Below are 18,346 nucleotides of genomic sequence, written 5' to 3' on the forward strand. Positions count from 1 at the left end.
GACTTTGGGAAGGGACTGTTTCAATTCTGACTTGTTTCTCTACACCTAGGATAGTTGCTGTCACATAGTTGGAACTTAACATAGACATTTGATTGATTCTAATTGTGTAAAATCAATAGGACAGGAACTGATTTATTCATCTTTGCAGCCTTTATAGAGCCCTTCACACTTAAGTGTTTGCTGAATGAATGAAGCCCTGTCTTGCCATTGGACTTCAGTAACTGGAGAAGAAAGTTACACTGATGATTTTGCACAGCCCTGTCTTACTTAAATTCAATTCACTTGCAAGACAAAACATCACCCTGATGATATCAGTGGACTTCTTCAAGAAGGAAGGAAGAGCAATAATTTTTTGACCTTCAGTGAGCAATTTGATTGTTTGCCTCAGGCTGCTTCCTAGGGCTCATCCTCTAACTCCTATTCCTACACCAAGATTTCCCTTTGCTAAGGAAATCACAAATTGTTCAAGTACTCTAGTGAACATAGTATATGAGACCCTTTGTCTATTCATTTTGTAAAATTCATAGTTATTTCATAACTAACCTTTAGGCATTTCTTCAGAAATGCAATGGCAATGATAACCAGGAATAGCATGTATAGCATGAATACTAAAACACATGACAGGCAGAACTTTATTTTTTTATTGTATGACTTTAGATAAGTAGCTCAATATCTCTAGCCCTGTCACCACTTTACTGTAGGCTATCATTACCTTATGCCTGGACTAATACAATAGACTACTATTAGGTCTGACTTCCTCAACTTCCTCCCCACTCCAATTGATTCTACATTCAAGTACTAAAGGAATAGTTCTAAAATGCAGGTCAGATATTCCTTTTTCCCCCTTCCAGTGGCTCCCTATCACCTCTAGGAGCAAATGCAAAATGTTGTGTTTGGCAATCAAGCCTTTCATACTGTAGCCCTTTCATATGTCTTCATGTGTTCTTCTTACACTTCATTCCTTAACACAAAGTTTTTGATCCAGGGTCATTGGTATGCAGCTATTCTGCAAACAAGCCATTTCATCTCTTGGCTCAGGACATTTTTCTCTGGTTGTCTCCCATGTCTAGAATGCTCTCCCTCCTCTGCTCTGATTATCAAACTCTCTGGCTTAAATTCAGTTCCAACTAAAATTTTACTTTCTAAAGAAAATCTTCCCTAAATCTTCTTAATTCCAGTACTTTCCCTCTTTTAATTATTTACTATTTATCCTGTATATAATCTCCTTTGTATATATTTCTTTACATGTTATCTCCCCCATTGGATTGTAAACTCCTTGAGGACAGAGACTCTTTTTTTCTTTCCCTAGTTCTTGATACAGTGCCTGGTAGATAGAAGGTGTTTAATAAATATCTATTATATTATTTATTCATTATATTAATATATATGACCTTAATTTCCTCATCTGTAAAATAAGGGGGTTGGATTACATGAACTTGAAAGCCTGTTCCAACTCTAAATATATCATCCTATCAAACACTTTTGATATATTAGGGAAATATTATGGTTGACTTTTCTGCAGTACTACTCATAATTGGGGTCCTCCGGCCAAGATGGCAGAGAGAAGATAGGCACAGTTCTAAAGTCTCCTGATCTCTTCCCCATCTATCACATGAAACAAACCTCTTACAAGAAATTTGAACCACAAAACCCAGAAAGAAAAGCCAGGAGAAGGAGCATCTATCTCAGGATTTGTCTCCCCCAGCAGCCTTGGCTGAGTATCAGCTGCTGAGTCTGGGCTCAGAGGGAGGATCATCATTGGATCAGCCAGATTAACAGGTGAATTGGAACCAGGAGTCTGAGGGCTGGAGAGCTGGGCCTGCTGGATCAGCGGTGGGGCTGGACAAAAGGGGCTTGGGTCCACAGGGAAGCAGAGGCGCTGGTGTTGGTGCTGTCCCCCTGGAGCTTGGGGAAGGGGCAGGGGGGAGAGGTCTGGTGCAGGAGAACTGCAGACACCATTGCTGGGCTGGCTCCTCAGGTCTGAGAAATTCTGAGTCCACACCTCCATTGCACTGACGCCTCTTCCAAAACAAGCAATTGCAAACTACTTCTGCCTCAGGCCCAGGTGTGTGAGCAAAAGAACCAGCCCAGCTGAGGAATGACCCCAGGCCAGGGTAAAGCCCATCATTGATTGAAGGCAAAAGAATTCAATAGCTCCAATTCCCTCCCTCAAGCAAAGGGAGAAGGCCTCTCAACCAAGGTCACAGACACTCCAGAGAAAGCAACCAGCACCTCTTACTGGACAGCCAGAGAAACCGCACTCAGTAAAGCCTTTGGTGATCCCAAGCCCAGGTGAACCAGCCCCACCCCCAACTCAAGGTTTTAGCATAATGAAGAAGGGTCAGCGGAAAGGTGGATCCATAGAAAAATTCCTGGAAGGGAAAGACCCCAACTCAGAGAGACCTGGAACTTCTGAGGAGAATACAATCTGGTCTCCAGCACAGAAAGACTTCCTTGAAGAAATAAGGAAGGAGCTTAAAAATTTGGGAGAGACAATTAATACCTTGCAACAAGAAAACAAAACCTTAGAAAGTACAATTGGACAAACACAAAAGGAGAATAAATCTCTCAGATCCTCAAAAGAGCAAATGCAAAAAGAAATTAACTCTCTCAAAACCTCAATTGGTCAAATGGAAAGCTCTTTCAAAAGTAGAATTGACCAATTGGAAAAGGAGTTGCAAAAGGTTAATGAAGAAAACTCCTCCCCCCAAAAAAGAATGGAGCCTACAGAAGCTAATGACTCCATGAGACAGCAAGAGTCGGTTAAACAAAATCAAAAAATAGAAAAAATAGAAGCAAATGTAAAATACCTCATCAACAAAACCACTGACCTCAAGAATAGATTAAGGAGGGGCAACTTGAAAATTATAGGACTTCCTGAAAACATTGAAGGGAAAAAAAAAAGCCTGGATTTAATATTACAGGATCTAGTGATGGAAAACTGCCCTGATATCATGGAATCAGAGGGCAAAGTAGTTATTGAAAGAGTACATTGATTCCCACCAGAAGAAAGATCCTAAAATGAAAACACCAAGGAATGTTGTGGCCAAACTCCAGAACTATCAGATAAAAGAGAAAATCCTGCAAGCAGCCATAAAGAAACAATTTAAATATCAAGGAGCCACAGGAAGGATCACACAGGACCTCGCTGCATCAACTTTAAGGGATCGAAGGGCCTGGAACAAGATATTTTGAAGAGCACAGGAGCTTGGAATGCAGCCAAGAATTTACTTTCCTGCAAAGCTGAGCCTTCTCTTCCAGGGAAAAAGATGGACATTTAACGAAATGGAAGAATTCCAAAAGTTTCTGATGAAAAGACCAGAGCTAAACAGAAAATTTGGACATCAAACAGGAGGTTCAAGAGACACATGAAAAGGTAAAAAAAGGGGGGGGGTAGTAAAAGGAAAAAAAATGAAATCCAGTAAGTTGAAACTGGCTATATCCCAGCATGGGGGGTGGGGAAGAGACTTTCATAAATCCTGAGAAATGTAACTATAACAGAGAGAATATACCTACCCAGAAATGATGGACATCCATGACCTATCCATGAGACTGCTATCTAATGGAATTTAACTGGCTTTAACCCCACTTGGGAGAAAGACTAATAACTCTCAGGAATTTTGACTCTATTCAATAGAATATACTGAACTAGAAGGGACAGACACTCAGAATTTTCTATGACTTAGATAGAATGATCTAAAAAAATACACTACCTCCCTAAAAAGGGGGACAGGAAAGAGATGGGAGGAGGGAGGGGATTGAATGGGATAAATATCATTACACTAAGAGGTACAAAAAACCTATGGTAATAGAGGGGAAGGAGGGAGCAGAGGAGAAACACCTGAATCTTCTTCTCATCAGACCTGGCTTAAAGTCAACCTACACATACTCAGTTAACTTATAAAACATCTAATTTTTCAAGTATTAAAAGGGGAAAAGGGGAGGGGGGATGAAGAAAGGGAAGGGGAGTGGGGGAAATAAGGGGAAATACCAAAAGGAAGGGAAGGGAAAAGGGAAGAAGGGAAAGGGGAAAGAAAAGGGAGGGTGTGATATAGGAGGGCAAACACACTGAAGGGGGTGGTATTCAAAAACAAAATACTGGGGAATATGGATAAAAGGGGGGAAAGGGGGAAAATACAAACAGAGGGAAGATAGCACAGAGGGCAATAAAGAATTAGTAATCATAACCTTGAATGTGAATGGGATGAACTCTCCCTTAAAACATAAGCAAATAGCAGAGTGGATTAGAAACCAGAATCCTACAATATGCTGCTTACAAGAAACTCATTTGAAGCAGAGATACATATAGAGTAAAGGTAAAAGGTTGGAGCAAAATATATTTTGCTTCAGCTGAAGTAAAAAAAGCAGGGGTAGCAATCCTTATCTCAGACAAAGCAGCAGCAAAAATAGATAGCATTAAAAGAGATAAGGAAGGAAACTTTATCCTCCTAAAAGGTACCATAGACAATAAAGTGATTTCAATATTGAATATATATGCACCCAGTGGGACAGCACCCAAATTCTTAGAGGAGAAGCTGAAAGAACTATAGGAAGACATAGATAGCAAAACTCTACTAGTGGGAGACCTCAACCTCCCGCTATCAGATCTAGATAAATCTAATCATAAAACAAACGAGAAAGAAATTAGGGAGGTAAATAGATTGTTAAAAAAATTAGATATGGTAGACTTACGGGGGAAACTGAATGGGGATAGAAAGGAATATACATTTTTTCTCTGCAGTACATGGAAGTTATACAAAAATTGACCATGTACTAGGACATAAAAACCTAATGATCAACTGCAGAAAGGCAGAAATAGTGAATACATCTTTTTCAGATCACAATGCAATAAAAGTCATAGGCAATACTGGGCCAAGGAGATATAGACTCAGAACAAATTGGAAACTGAATAACCTCATTTTAAAAAATGAGTGGACCAAAAAACAAATTATAGAAAGAATTAACCATTTTATCCTAGATAATGATAATAATGAAACAACATACCAAAACCTATGGAATTCATTCAAAGCAACTCTCAGGGGATATATTATAGCTCTAAATGTTTATATGAATAAATTGGAGAAAGAGGAAATCAATGAACTAAACATGCAACTAAAAAAATTAGAGAAAGAACAAATCAAAAATTCCCAATCAAATACCAAATTAGAAATGCTAAAAATTAAAGGAGAAATTAATAAAATCGAAAGCAAAAAAGCTATTGAATTAATAAATAAAACCAAAAGTTGGTATTATGAAAAAACCAATAAAATTGATAAACCTCTGGTCAATTTGATTTAAAAAAAGAAAGAAGAAAACCAAATTGCTAGTATTATAAATGAAAAGGGTGAACTCACCACCATTGAGGAGGAAATTAAAGTAATAATTTGAAATTATTTTGCCCAACTCTATGCCAATAAATTTGATAATCTAAGTGAAATGGATGAATATTTACAAAAATATAAGTTGCCCAGGTTAAATAAAGAAGAGATTAAATACCTAAACAACCCTATCTCAGAAAAAGAAATTCAACAAGCCATTATTGAACTCCCTAAAGAAAATCTCCAGGGCCTGATGGATTCACAAGTGAATTCTACCAACCATTTAAGGAACAATTGGTTCCAATCCTATATAAACTCTTTGGAAAAATAGGGAAAGATGGAACTCTGCCTAACTCTTTCTATGAAACCAATATGGTACTTTTACCTAAACCAGGAAGAGTTAAAACAGAGAAAGAAAATTATAGAACTATTTCCCTGATGAATATAGATGCAAAACTCCTAAATAAAATCTTAGAAAAATGACAACAAGTCATCACTAGGATAATACATTATGATCAAGTAGGATTTATTCCAGGAATGCAGGGCTGGTTCAATATTAGGAAAACTGTTAGTATACTCAATTATATCAACAACAAACCTATAAGAAACCATATGATCATATCAGTAGATGCTGAAAAAGCTTTTGACAAAATACAGCATCCATTCCTATTAAAAACACTAGAGAGTGTAGGAATAAATGGACTGTTCCTTAAAATAATTAGCAGTATCTATTTGAAACCATCAACAAGCATTATATTCAATGGGGAGAGACTAGAGGCATTCTCAATAAGATCAGGGGTGAAACAAGGGTGCCCATTATCACCACTACTATTCAATATTGTATTAGAAATGTTAGCATCAGCAATTAGAGAAGAAAAAGAAACTGAAGGAATTAGAATTGGGAAGGAAGAGACAAAACTCTCATTCTTTGCAGATGACATGATGGTCTACCTAGAGAATCCCAAGAAATCATCTAAAAAACTACTGAAAACAATTAGCAATTTTAGCAAAGTTGCAGGTTATAAAATAAACCCTCATAAATCCTCAACTTTTCTATATATGTCTAGCAAGAAACAGCAGGAAGAGCTAGAAAGAGAAATCCCATTCAAAGTAACCTCAGACAGTGTAAAATATTTGGGAGTCTATTTGCCAAGACAGACTCAGAATCTTTTTGAAAAGAATTATAAAACACTTCTCACACAAATTAAATCAGATTTAAATAACTGGGCAAATATCAACTGCTCATGGATAGGTAGAGCTAATATAATAAAAATGACAATTCTACCAAAATTAAACTATCTGTTTAGTGCCTTACCAATCAAAATTCCAAAAAATTACTTTAATGAGTTAGAAAAAATTGTAAGTAAATTCATATGGAGAAATAAAAAGTCAACAATTGCCAGGAGCTTAATGAAAAAAAGTGCAAACGAAGGTAGCTTAGCACTACCCGATCTAAAATTATATTATAAAGCATCAGTCATCAAAACTGTTTGGTATTGGCTAGGCAATAGAGTGGTGGACCAGTGGAATAGACTAGGTGTAAAAGCAGGAGAGGATTATAGTAATCTGCTGTTTGATAAACCCAAAGAGTCTGGCCATTGGTATAAAAACTCCCTCTTTGATAAAAATTGCTGGAATAATTGGAAGTTAGTATGGAAGAAACTTAGATTAGGTGAACACCTCACACCCTTTACCAAGATAAGATCCAAATGCTTACAGGACATAGACATAAAAAACAATACTATAAACAAATTAGAAGAACAAGGACTAGTCTACCTGTTAGATCTATGGAAAGGGGAACAGTTTATGACTAAGGAAGAGTTGGAGAACATCACCAAAAACCAATTAGATGATTTCGATTAAATTAAATTAAAAAGCTTTTGCACAGATAAAACCAATGTAATCAAGATCAAAAGAAATGTAGTAATTTGGGAAACAATCTTTACAACTAATGATTCTGACAAAGGACTCATTTCTAAAATATACAGATAACTGAGTCATATTTTTAAAACAAAAAGCCATTCCCCAATTGACAAATCGTCAAAGGATATGCAAAGGCAATTTACAGATGAGGAGATCAAAGCAATCCATAGCCATATGAAAAAATGCTCTAAATCATTAATTATTAGAGAAATGCAAATTAAAGCTTCTCTGAGGTACCACCTCACACCTCTCAGATTGGCCAGTATGACCAGGAAGGATAATGATCATTGTTGGAGGGGATGTGGGAAATCTGGGACACTATTACACTGTTGGTGGAGCTGTGAACTCATCCAACCCTTCTGGAAAGCTATTTGGAACTATGCCCAAAGGGCAACAAAAATGAGCATACCCTTTGACCCAGCAATACCACTACTGGGTCTATACCCTGAAGAGATGAGGAAAAAGGGTAAAAACGTTACTTGTACAAAAATATTTATGGCATCCCTGTTTGTGGTGGCAAAGAATTGGAAATCCAGTAAATGTCCTTCAATTGGGGAATGGCTTAGCAAACTGTGGTATATGTATGTCATGGAACACTATTTTTCTATTAGAAACCAGGAGGGACGGGATTTCAGGGAAACCTGGAGGGATTTGCATGAACTGATGCTGAGTGAGATGAGCAGAACCAGAAAAACACTGTACACCCTAACAGCAACATGGGAGTGATGTTCAACCTTGAAGGACTCTCTCATTCCATCAGTGCAACAATTAGGAACAATTTTGGGCTGTCTGCAAAGGAGAGTGCCATCTGTATCCAGATAAGGAGCTGTGGAGTTTTGAACAAAGTACAAGGACTATTCCCTTTCATTTAGAAAAAAAACACAGATATCTTATTGTCTGATCTTGTTACCTCTGAGAATTCTGTTCTCTTTAAGGATATGATTTCTCTCTCATCACACCCAATTTGGATCAAGGTACAACATGGAAACAAAGTAAAGACTGACAGAGTGCTATCTGTGAGGTGGGGGTGGGGGGGAGGGAAGCAAGATTGGGGGAAAATTGTAAAACTCAAATAATATCTTTAATAAAAATAAATTTAAAAAACATAAAAATGTACTACTCATAATTGCTTCATAGTTAGAGTACCAGCTTAACTTTTTCAGTTAAGAACAGGTTTGCATGTAAGGTTATATAGAAACTGAGTCATGAAAGAAACTAGAGTTTCTAAAGATGAGGAAGGAAAACATTTCAAGCAAAGAGGGACAACCCATGTAAAGATAAGGGTCAAGAGAAGGAATGGCATGTAGGAAGAATATCATATGACCTATCTCAATATCTTATAAGACCACTAAGAAATGCCCCAGTCTTGTGGCATTTGTGGCAGTGACAATAAGTTTTACATAGCACAAGTCTCTCAAGAGTATTTTCATTCAAGTTGATTTGAAATGACTCTGAATGAATAATTAGAGTCTGAAACCTTCTGTAACCAATTATGAATTATCTGAGTCATTGAAAAAAATGATTTCTAAACAGATATTTTTCAAAGTTTCCAACAAGTTTCTAGTATTTTTTTTAAAAAAAACCTTAAAGAAGACTTTAAATAGCTCAGGAAGTTAAAGAGGAGGGAGAATATGTGCCAATAATTATATTTAGTGAAAATGGTAGGCTTAATACCCTAGGGACTATGTGACCACAGTAAGGTTTGAATTTGAGAGGATAAAAAACCCTATCTCCTAGAAGCAGACAGTTGATTTTGAAATGATGCTTTGATGATATGGACTGATAACACATTCTTAGACTTCAATATTGTTGTTGTTATTGTTGTTGTTGTTTGGGGGGGGGGGGGTAAAGGTGGAGAGGGGAAGGAGAATACCCAGTCTTCTATTGTGTTTCTTAATCATCCAAGGAGGAAACTTTGAGCTAACATCTACCAATGGAAAATCATGTAAAAATGTAGAAATTAGTGAGAAAAAAAACAACAAAAAGAATAGTTCCATACCCATTACTTCCTGCTGTGTGAACTTTTGACATATCAGCAAACTCTTCTGTACGTTTGCTGCTGCTGCTGTACTGCTCACTGTACAACTTTAAGGACATCTGTTCTACTGCATCCCTTTGGGCTTCCAAGTAGCACAACTGAACCTCAGCCTAGAGAGAGAGAGAGAGAGAGAGAGAGAGAGAGAGAGAGAGAGAGAGAGAGAGAGAGAGAGAGAGAGAGAGAGAGAGGAAACACTCTTTTAATCCAAAAGGAGTTCATTTCATGTGAGTACTTAGGTGGGAGTTTTGGTGAGTAACAATGCAAGACAGAGAAATTGTGCACATCATCATACCTCTCTTTTCCTGGTTCGATTTAATAAGATCAGCTAGATGTATTATACAATTATATTTTAGATCTGAACCATGTATGGTCTTCTTAAAATATGACCTAAATAAATGAAATGAACTCTTGAAGGACTCAGTAAATGACACAATATCCCTGAGATCATAACACAGAATAACTTAATATAAAAATCCAATGAAAGTTCAGTAATATTCTCACTCATATTTTCAAGAATGTAACATTTATTTTTTACAGATGCTTATCTAACCAATATGCTTGCATAGCTCCCTCATCAAGTCAACAAACATTTATTAACACATTCTGTATGTTAGATATTATGCTAAGGGATCAGAAATACATGCCAAAACCAAGACATTCTGGACCTTTGAGGAGTTTACATTCTAGTAGGAGAAGACAAAACATTAAAAAATAAGACTGAACATTAAGGTAGGGGAGGAAAGAGAAGGAAGTCAGAGAGGAAAAACAGAAAGAAATTTTGGTAAAAACAAATAAAATTTAAAAAAGAATTTCAGATAATAGGAGAAAAGGCTATAAAGGAATAGATATATGAAATGGATCACTATTCTCAAAATGTAGATTCTGACCAAAAACAAAAATGAGAGAGGAAGGATCTTTCAGTAAGAAAGCCACTTTCTTCTTATACTTTCTTTGTAGGAGGGGGAAAAAACTACTTAGTTCTAGTTACATATGTTTCTCTAACTATAACAATCCAAATAATTTCCTTCATTAAAAAATCAATATATCAATGACAATACATTTTAATACAGTGATATGAGAAACTGGAGCTGTTTACATTCTATAATTTCAGACAGAATTCAAGAAAATTATAGTAAGGAGGATCTGAGACCTGGGGCACCATTATTCACAATTCTGGATTAAAATCTGATTATAGTAATAAACTGCTAAAAATAAAAAAAATTAAAATGAATAAACAATGAAAAAAGAACCCAAATATTCTAACTTGAACTTTAACTACTTATTTTCTCATTGTTACTCAGCATTCATTAGAGAAAGGAAAACACAATAAGTTCACCATGCTGGTTTCCATCAAATGATGAGCCAGACCAAAAGAATGCTGAATAATATCTGGCATGAAAACTTATGGATTTGATGCTTTATTTATTGCAGCTGTGGTGATCAGATTGCTTTAGGAGTTCGGTAGTATACCAGATGATATTGGGAATGAAGTTTTCTCAAAGGCATGCTTCCCCATGGGTAATAGAGGGAAGAAGGTCAATTTATAAAAAGAAGGCTAAATTTATATATACTCTGGAGCCCAAAGCACTTTTTTTCTTGAAATAGATTCTATTAATAATCAAACATGCCCATTACCATGTCTGATAAACCTTAAAAAAACTATTACTTTTTAATTTAATTATATATATTACCCTAAGGGAAATAAGACTGGGACAGCTGTCCAAGTATATATAACCCTGAATGTGCTAACATGTAAGAAAATCAGACTTCCAAAAAATCTTCTTTCTTATTCTTCCCTGCAAGTAAATGACTTTCACCTAGCCTTCAGTTTTAGAGATACTCTTTTTTTTTTTAGGTTTTTGCAAGGCAAATGGGGTTAAGTGGCTTGCCCAAGGCCACACAGCTAGGTAATTATTAAGTGCCTGAGACCAGATTTGAACTCAGGTACTCCTGACTCCAGGGCCGGTGCTTTATCCACTGTTCCACCTAGCTGCCCCATTAAGAGTTACTCTTATAGAGAAAGAAGGGAAGGGATTTATAAAATAGCCACTGAGATAAAAGGGGACATTAACAATCTTAAAAGGAAAAGAGTTACTGATGAACATTTTCCAAAAGTAAGAGGCTAAGCTATTCAGATAGTTGCTATTTTGCTTTCTGTAAATATTCAAATTTAAATTCACTAAAATTCATGAGACAAGTATTCTAGAAATAAAGTTATTTTATTACACTTTATAAAAATTCAATTAAATAAGGTTTTTTATATCCTTTCAAAGTTACAATCTATGGAAATTTTTCTCACACAATTGAGTGAGTTTGGATAAGAGAAGAATCACAAAAACTCTGGATGATCTGAAACACAATAGAAAAGTATAGTGATATGTGGTAATATACTCAGTTAGTAGGAAGTATGTGGTGGGAAGGCACAAGTGTCAATGTTAGATTTGGTCTTATTTGACATTTTTATTAATGATCTGGAAGAAGAGGCTAAGCAGCATATTAATGAAATGTGCAGAGGATTCTAAGTGGAAAGTTTTGAAACATTATGGAGAATGAAGGAGTAGTACCCATGGACCTTAAAAAGATTAGAAATATGAGAAAACTTTAAATGATAAATACATAATAAATTTACTTCATGTATATGTATATGTATATGCAATAGTCACAATACATTACTGATGAATTAAAAAAACTTAATGAAAATGAGATTAGAGTAAGACATTAAGCAAAATGGACATGACTTTTAAGAACTAAACTTACACAAAGGAGAAAGAGAAGAGACATTTATTAAGAACCTACTCTAAGGGGCAGCTAGGTGGCATAGTGGATAAAGCACCGGCCCTGGAGTCAGGAGTACCTGGATTCAAATCTGGTCTCAGGCACTTAATAATTACCTAGCTGTGTGGCCTTGGGCAAGCCACTTAACCCCATTTGCCTTGCAAAAAAAAAAGAACCTACTCTACATTAGGTACCATGCTAAATGCTCTACAAATTTTGTCTCATTGGTCCTCACCAAAAAAGTTTGAAATTTATCATCTTCTTTTCAATTAAGGAAACTGAGACAAACGGAAATGAAATGAGTTGTTCAAGATTATATAGCTAGTTTTGTGGGATTTTAATTTATTTTCTTTAATAAAATGCTATGTTTTTCTTAAAAATAAAGATTATATAGCTAGTGTCTGAGGTCTCCTCTGAATGAAAAACACAAATCTTCCAGACATGAGTCCTAGTACTCTATCCACTGTTCCACCTAAGCTGCCACTATACAAAGTAGTAAGAAATGTTAAGGATTTTACATTTTATTCAATAGCCAGGAATAACCCAATCATGCTAACAAGGTCAAGCTGCCGAGGTGAATCCCCAAGGATGTCATTTAACTCTTCTAAAATAGACTATACCAATAAAACTTATTAAGTACTCAGAAATATGTTTCATCAGTTATAATAAGGATCAAGTGAAAGAAATAGTAGATCATTGCAAACTCATCATTATTATTGAAAAAAACTCTCTAACAATGGTAGGCTGAAAAGTCACTTTTGTGAATGAACAACACATAAAATGCATAATCAGTCAAAAAAGAGTGAGTACCTATTATGTACTGGCACAGTGCTAAGTGCTAGGGATACAAAAAGAGGCAAAAAAGATAGTCCTTGCCATGAAAAAACTTACAATCTAATGAGTTCAGAAAAGAAAGACCAAGAGGAATGACTACAAAATGATAAAGGAGGAAATGAATAAATTGTTCAAGTAATTTCTATCACCATTTCTTTCCTTCTTGAACTCCACAATAATGATTGGAACATATGACTTTGCCATTCTCAATCTTTTGGTAACATTTGTCAGCTTTCTTTTATATTAGTTCTTAGTTCAAATATGGTTTTTTTAGAGAATTGCTTAACAACACTTTAAAAGAAGAAACATTAAACTTATAAAGGAATGTATTTAACGACAGAAGAAAAATTTTAATTTACTTTTAAAACTTTTCATGTAAAAATTTTATATTACAACAACATAGAAATAGGCAAGGAATAAATATCATTTTTTGCTATGAATGAGTAGAATTTAGTTTTTTCTTAATAAATCCACTTTGTTCTTAATTTTATTTACCCATAATCTTAACTCAAAAAGATATTTCTATTTAATTTTAAGCTATAACTGTTCTTCCTATTTCAAAAGGACTTAATCTAAAAGTTCAGAATTAAATTTTTGTTCCTTTCTAGTCTTGAAAAACAATCATTCCAATCCTGTGACCTTTTTGGCCTGAACAATACAAAATAGATTCTTTTACTAGGTGGATTCAACAACTGTTTTCTCTTTTTACTCCAGTCTACTCCTTTTTCAGAGAGAGTTGGCTATGCCATAAATGACATGGTTATTTTAGACATTAGAATGGGCAATGAGGATCATCACAAATAGAATAGTCATTGATGAAGAAGCTACATTTGGAAAGGAATATATCTTTACCCTAAAAAGCAATGACCTTAATGAACTAATTTTAACATTTTTCCTGGAACAATGAACAATATATTTTTGTCTACTTAAGTATCTTAGAAAATAAAATATATTTACTCAATTAAACATTGGAATTGTAAGATAAGTATCAAAACCTTTTACAGCCTGACCTTCCTCCCCCAACACCCCCCACCATAACTCTAAGAAAAAAATCTTGGTAATGTCCTATAATATATGATGCCTCATCATACCACAGAAGTTTCTCTAATGATAAATCAATGAAGGACAAATTCTGGATTATGATTCTACGAGGCTGAAAAATTTTCAAGAATGATGTCAACAATCCACTGTGCTTTTCGTCTAACAACTAGCTTAGATAAATATGAAGAGGTACAGCAGCAGTAGGTTAGCCATCAACTAAGACTTTTTAACCATGGAGGATAATTAAGCAGATAAAATAGAGAATTGCTCTCAGTCTTGTACCAATACCAGCTTTTGTAGTTATTTTGTAGAATAATGGAAAAGTAAGCAGAGGGTGCTAAAGATCACAGTTTTTAGACCAGTCACAAAAATCAATCTAAATGTGATAACTTTGTTATAGTACCAAGCCTACTAGAGGAAATAACCTATTATCACAAAAAAATTCCAATGACAAATGAAAGTAGTAGATTAAGCTCATAAATTCTTAAGAATTCAAATAGTGTTGTTGTTTATCTTGCAATTTCCAAGAGTACTAAAGAACTCAGGGGAGTGATGTCTTGACTTATAAGAGAACGGAATTTAAGAGAGGCAATGTTATGTAAAGTAATCTATCTCATTCTATACTCCAAGGTCATCTGAGGACAAGACAATAGGCAGTGGCACATCTTGGTCTTTTTGAGCTAAGGCCTTTCCCAGTTCTCAGTTTGTTTGAAGCAACACCCATTTGATGATTCAAGAATAACAAAGAAATGATACAAAAGATAGGCTAGCTTGCCTACTCAAAAAAAAAAAAAATCAAAAGGGGGAAGGGGAAGACCTTCAGTATTACTGACCAGAATAGAAAAAATTGCTATTTACACTTACCCCAAGCCATCAAAATCCAATCAATGACTAAGTTTTGGTCTCTGACCTATTACTGGCCTATCAGTGAGAGTCATTATAGTTTAGGTTTAAGAAATGATCATGTAGCTCCATATGAATCTTAATGATCTCTATCAAAGTTTGGTTTTCCAGAGCTCTATTTCAAAAAATCATAAATGATCCTACATGAGACAAAAGAGTTCATTTTTAAACTGTTAGAATAAATAGGCAGGGAAGAAAAAAAAAACTAGTTCCTAAACCCCAAGATATCTTGTAAGACTTCAACAATTAAAATTTATATTCCTTTGGATAGAGCACCTACATGTAGGAGTATGATTTCCTATATGGACAGAGGGAGAGGAGGAAGGAAGGAAACAAGGATTGCCCAACTGGAACTGGCTAGTTAGGTCCCCAGTGGGAAAACTACTACCAGCTACTACTAGTATTCAAATAAGGGTATAAGAAGTTAGTTTCACTATTTGCCATGAGAAACATCATTTCATGGGATATTTGACTATTTGTCATGAGAAGCATTATTTCATGGAACACTTGGATATTTTATCTTATACTATACATGATAAACTCAGGCAAAAGAATCACAGTAAAGACTGTTGTCAAACACTTATTGCAGAGAGGAAAGTAGAAAATCTCTTCAAAGAAGTTGACAAGCTGGTCAAAAATAAGCCAATGTATATCTTATGACTTGATGATTGCAATAGTAGGGTAGGCACAGAACCATGTAATGAAAAATATGGAAAGTTTAATCCACTATTAAAAAATGAAAGGGCAATAATAAGCCACAGGGAGATACATATTTGCCAAAGGTGTTTGTCACAAACACGAAGAATGAACATAAAGAATATCCTATGTAAAGACACAATGGGAGTGGAATTCTCTATAGACAATGATGGTCTCCAGATGCTTCTGTTTATCAAAGATATTTTGCTGACTGAATTGAAATTTCCTCAGGGGCACCTCAGTAAGATTCAAAAGAGATATCATCAAAGCAATCCTCAAGAGATGAGGAAAAAAGACAAATGGATGAAGTATGTTAATTTCTTGGATTATGATATGTATGTGGATGAACAGTTTGTAGTGTTAACTATACCATTACCCATTTCTTGCAAATGGACAATAAGCTTCCCTACAAACTAAAGTGGAACAAAAAATCAGGGTGAATTGAATTTAAGAAATTGCACTGCTTCCAGGGTCATGCAGCTGCCTCCCATATCCCCCAAATTTTTTCAACATTAATATTTATCTGGAGATGTTATATGGTTATCAGTCTCAAAATACCATAATTTCTGAAGAATCAAAATTATAGGTGATACAAAAAGCAACAGAATTGGGCCTGGTGGGGTATAAGTAGGGTACAACATATTATTGAAGTTGATTTGTGAGACATCTCCCCTGGAGGGGAATAAGAATGGCTTGGATTTGCAAAAGACTTGTGATTTGAACTTTGCTCATTTCTTGAGGCAAGAAAAAAAATCATATTTTTAGGGATTGGGTCAAGAAAAAAGGAAAATCTGCCCCAAAAGGGAGAGAAAACACAATGAAAGGAGAGAACTAGAGAGGTTTCCCCCCTAAACATATGGAGTAATGACTTGAAGAGGCAGGGTAGTAGTTATACCCACAGTTCTCCTCTTCACACTCATGCCTTTAGGAGATTGGAGAGGTAAAAGAGAAAAGCACTACCAAAGTGTAAAATTAACATTTTTTAAGTGATTGTAATGTAGGAAATGGCATTTATCTTCCAAAGCCTCAAATTGAATTGGATTTGACTGGCACTTGTTTCTATATATATATATATATATATATATATATATATATATATATATATATATATATATATTCTTTTATTTTGATAAAACTACATTTGACTGAACTTCTTTCACTTTTTAAATTTTAATTGACCCTATCCTTTGCATTTCCTTATGCCCTAAGAGTGGCCTATCCTAGCATAAAGCTAGGATTCTAATCCCAGATCAATATTAGTGTTTTCTCTCTCTTATTGGCACAATCATGAGTTGTTCATATTTTTCATAATTTCACTTTCCAAGGATGGGACTGATATGAACAATTAAATTTGTTTCATCAGACTACAATCCCAATAGACCATTCCTAAGGGTCACTCTTGAATTATAAAAGTGCACATGAAACTTGTTCATAATATGCACAATCAAAAAAGGAGATGGACAGGTCAAGCATTGCTGCTGCGGTTCATCTTTCATTCTTTTTTTTTTTTTTAGGATTTTGCAAGGCAAATGGGGGTTAAGTGGCTTGCCCAAGGCCACACAGCTAGGCAATTATTAAGTGTTTGAGGTCGGATTTGAACTCAGGTACTCCTGACTCCAGGGCTGTGCTCTATCCATTGCACCAATTAGCTGCCCCCATCTTTCATTCTTGAAGAGGATCAAACACATCATGAAGGTAACATCTTGTCTGGCAAGATTAGATTTAAGTGGGGCAGAGCTATGAAAAGTCATCAGTCTCTCTCTTCCAGACTCACTGAACTCCAAAAGTAAGACAAAAGTCAAGATGACTGGTCATGACCCAGGATGTATTAGGTGACCTTAGTCTTTCTGAATTAAGGCTTTCCCAGATTTTAGTATTTCTGAGGTAATACCCATTCATTGAGTAAGGTCTAAGTAAGAATTGAGACAAAAGATAGCCCAATTTACCATATAAGATAGAATAGCCTAAGGATCAAGAATTTCATAGGACGAGGTATGAAGGACTTTTGATCTGTGTCCATGGAAGAGAAACTAATGGGATGAGGTCCCATCATAATCTATTCATTGGGGGGGGGGGGGGATGTGGAGTGCCTAAGAGTATTAGCTCTCAGCCTCAGGTTGAGAAATAAATTAGGCTCACTGAATGACGATTGAAGTATCTAAATTGATTCTTTGGAAAGCTATTAAAAGGGAATTAAGTACACCTGTATCCCCAATACCCTTAATATTCCTTTGAGTAGATAGAGCAGGAGGAAACCCTAGTGACCAATAAACCTCCCCTTCCCTGACCACCATCTTTCTCTTCTCTTCTTAGTAAGACTCAAGCTATAATGACTAGAACAGATAGAGTATATTCTGTCATGGACACAAAAAATTAAGGAAAAATATAGTGTAAATACACATGTATATGTATATGTATATATATAATATATATATATATTCAAAGAAACAAATGTACATATATGTATCATTCTACATTTTATATACACAATCTAGATTAGCAAATTGTGACAAAGTATTTAATGTCTTTTATCTATTCAAATTTACTACGTAAATTTCAAACAGAAAAGCAATAAAACGCTACAAGTAATTCTTTTTTTTATCTTTCTATTATTTATGATATCTTTAATTATCAGTCATTTGAGAAAGTACAGAAATCTGTAGGGATTAAGGTCCAATTACTAACATTGCATCCTGATAATTCAGAAGCTGACAAGAAGTTGCAAAGCAGGCACCAGAAATCAGCCTGTGTCCGTTTAAGATGAAAAACCTCATGATCCAAAGTCAAAAAACAAGTCTAGATTTGGAGATTCAAGGAA

The 18,346-nt window shown here is 35.3% G+C and overlaps 1 protein-coding gene across 5 annotated transcripts in view; it reads right to left on the reverse strand.

Moving 5' to 3' along the window:
* The window catches only part of AKAP6 (A-kinase anchoring protein 6), a 474,513-nt gene that overhangs the window by 177,142 nt on the left and 279,025 nt on the right, over positions 1-18,346 (reverse strand). For all 5 annotated transcript variants that reach the window (XM_074235346.1, XM_074235350.1, XM_074235349.1 and 2 more), the window contains exon 8: positions 9,241-9,389. In XM_074235346.1, coding sequence (XP_074091447.1) covers positions 9,241-9,389 — 149 coding nt within the window. The remainder of the gene's footprint in view (positions 1-9,240; positions 9,390-18,346) is intronic.

Source organism: Macrotis lagotis, chromosome 4, assembly GCF_037893015.1.
Source record: "Macrotis lagotis isolate mMagLag1 chromosome 4, bilby.v1.9.chrom.fasta, whole genome shotgun sequence".
NCBI classification, from domain to species: domain Eukaryota; kingdom Metazoa; phylum Chordata; class Mammalia; order Peramelemorphia; family Peramelidae; genus Macrotis; species Macrotis lagotis.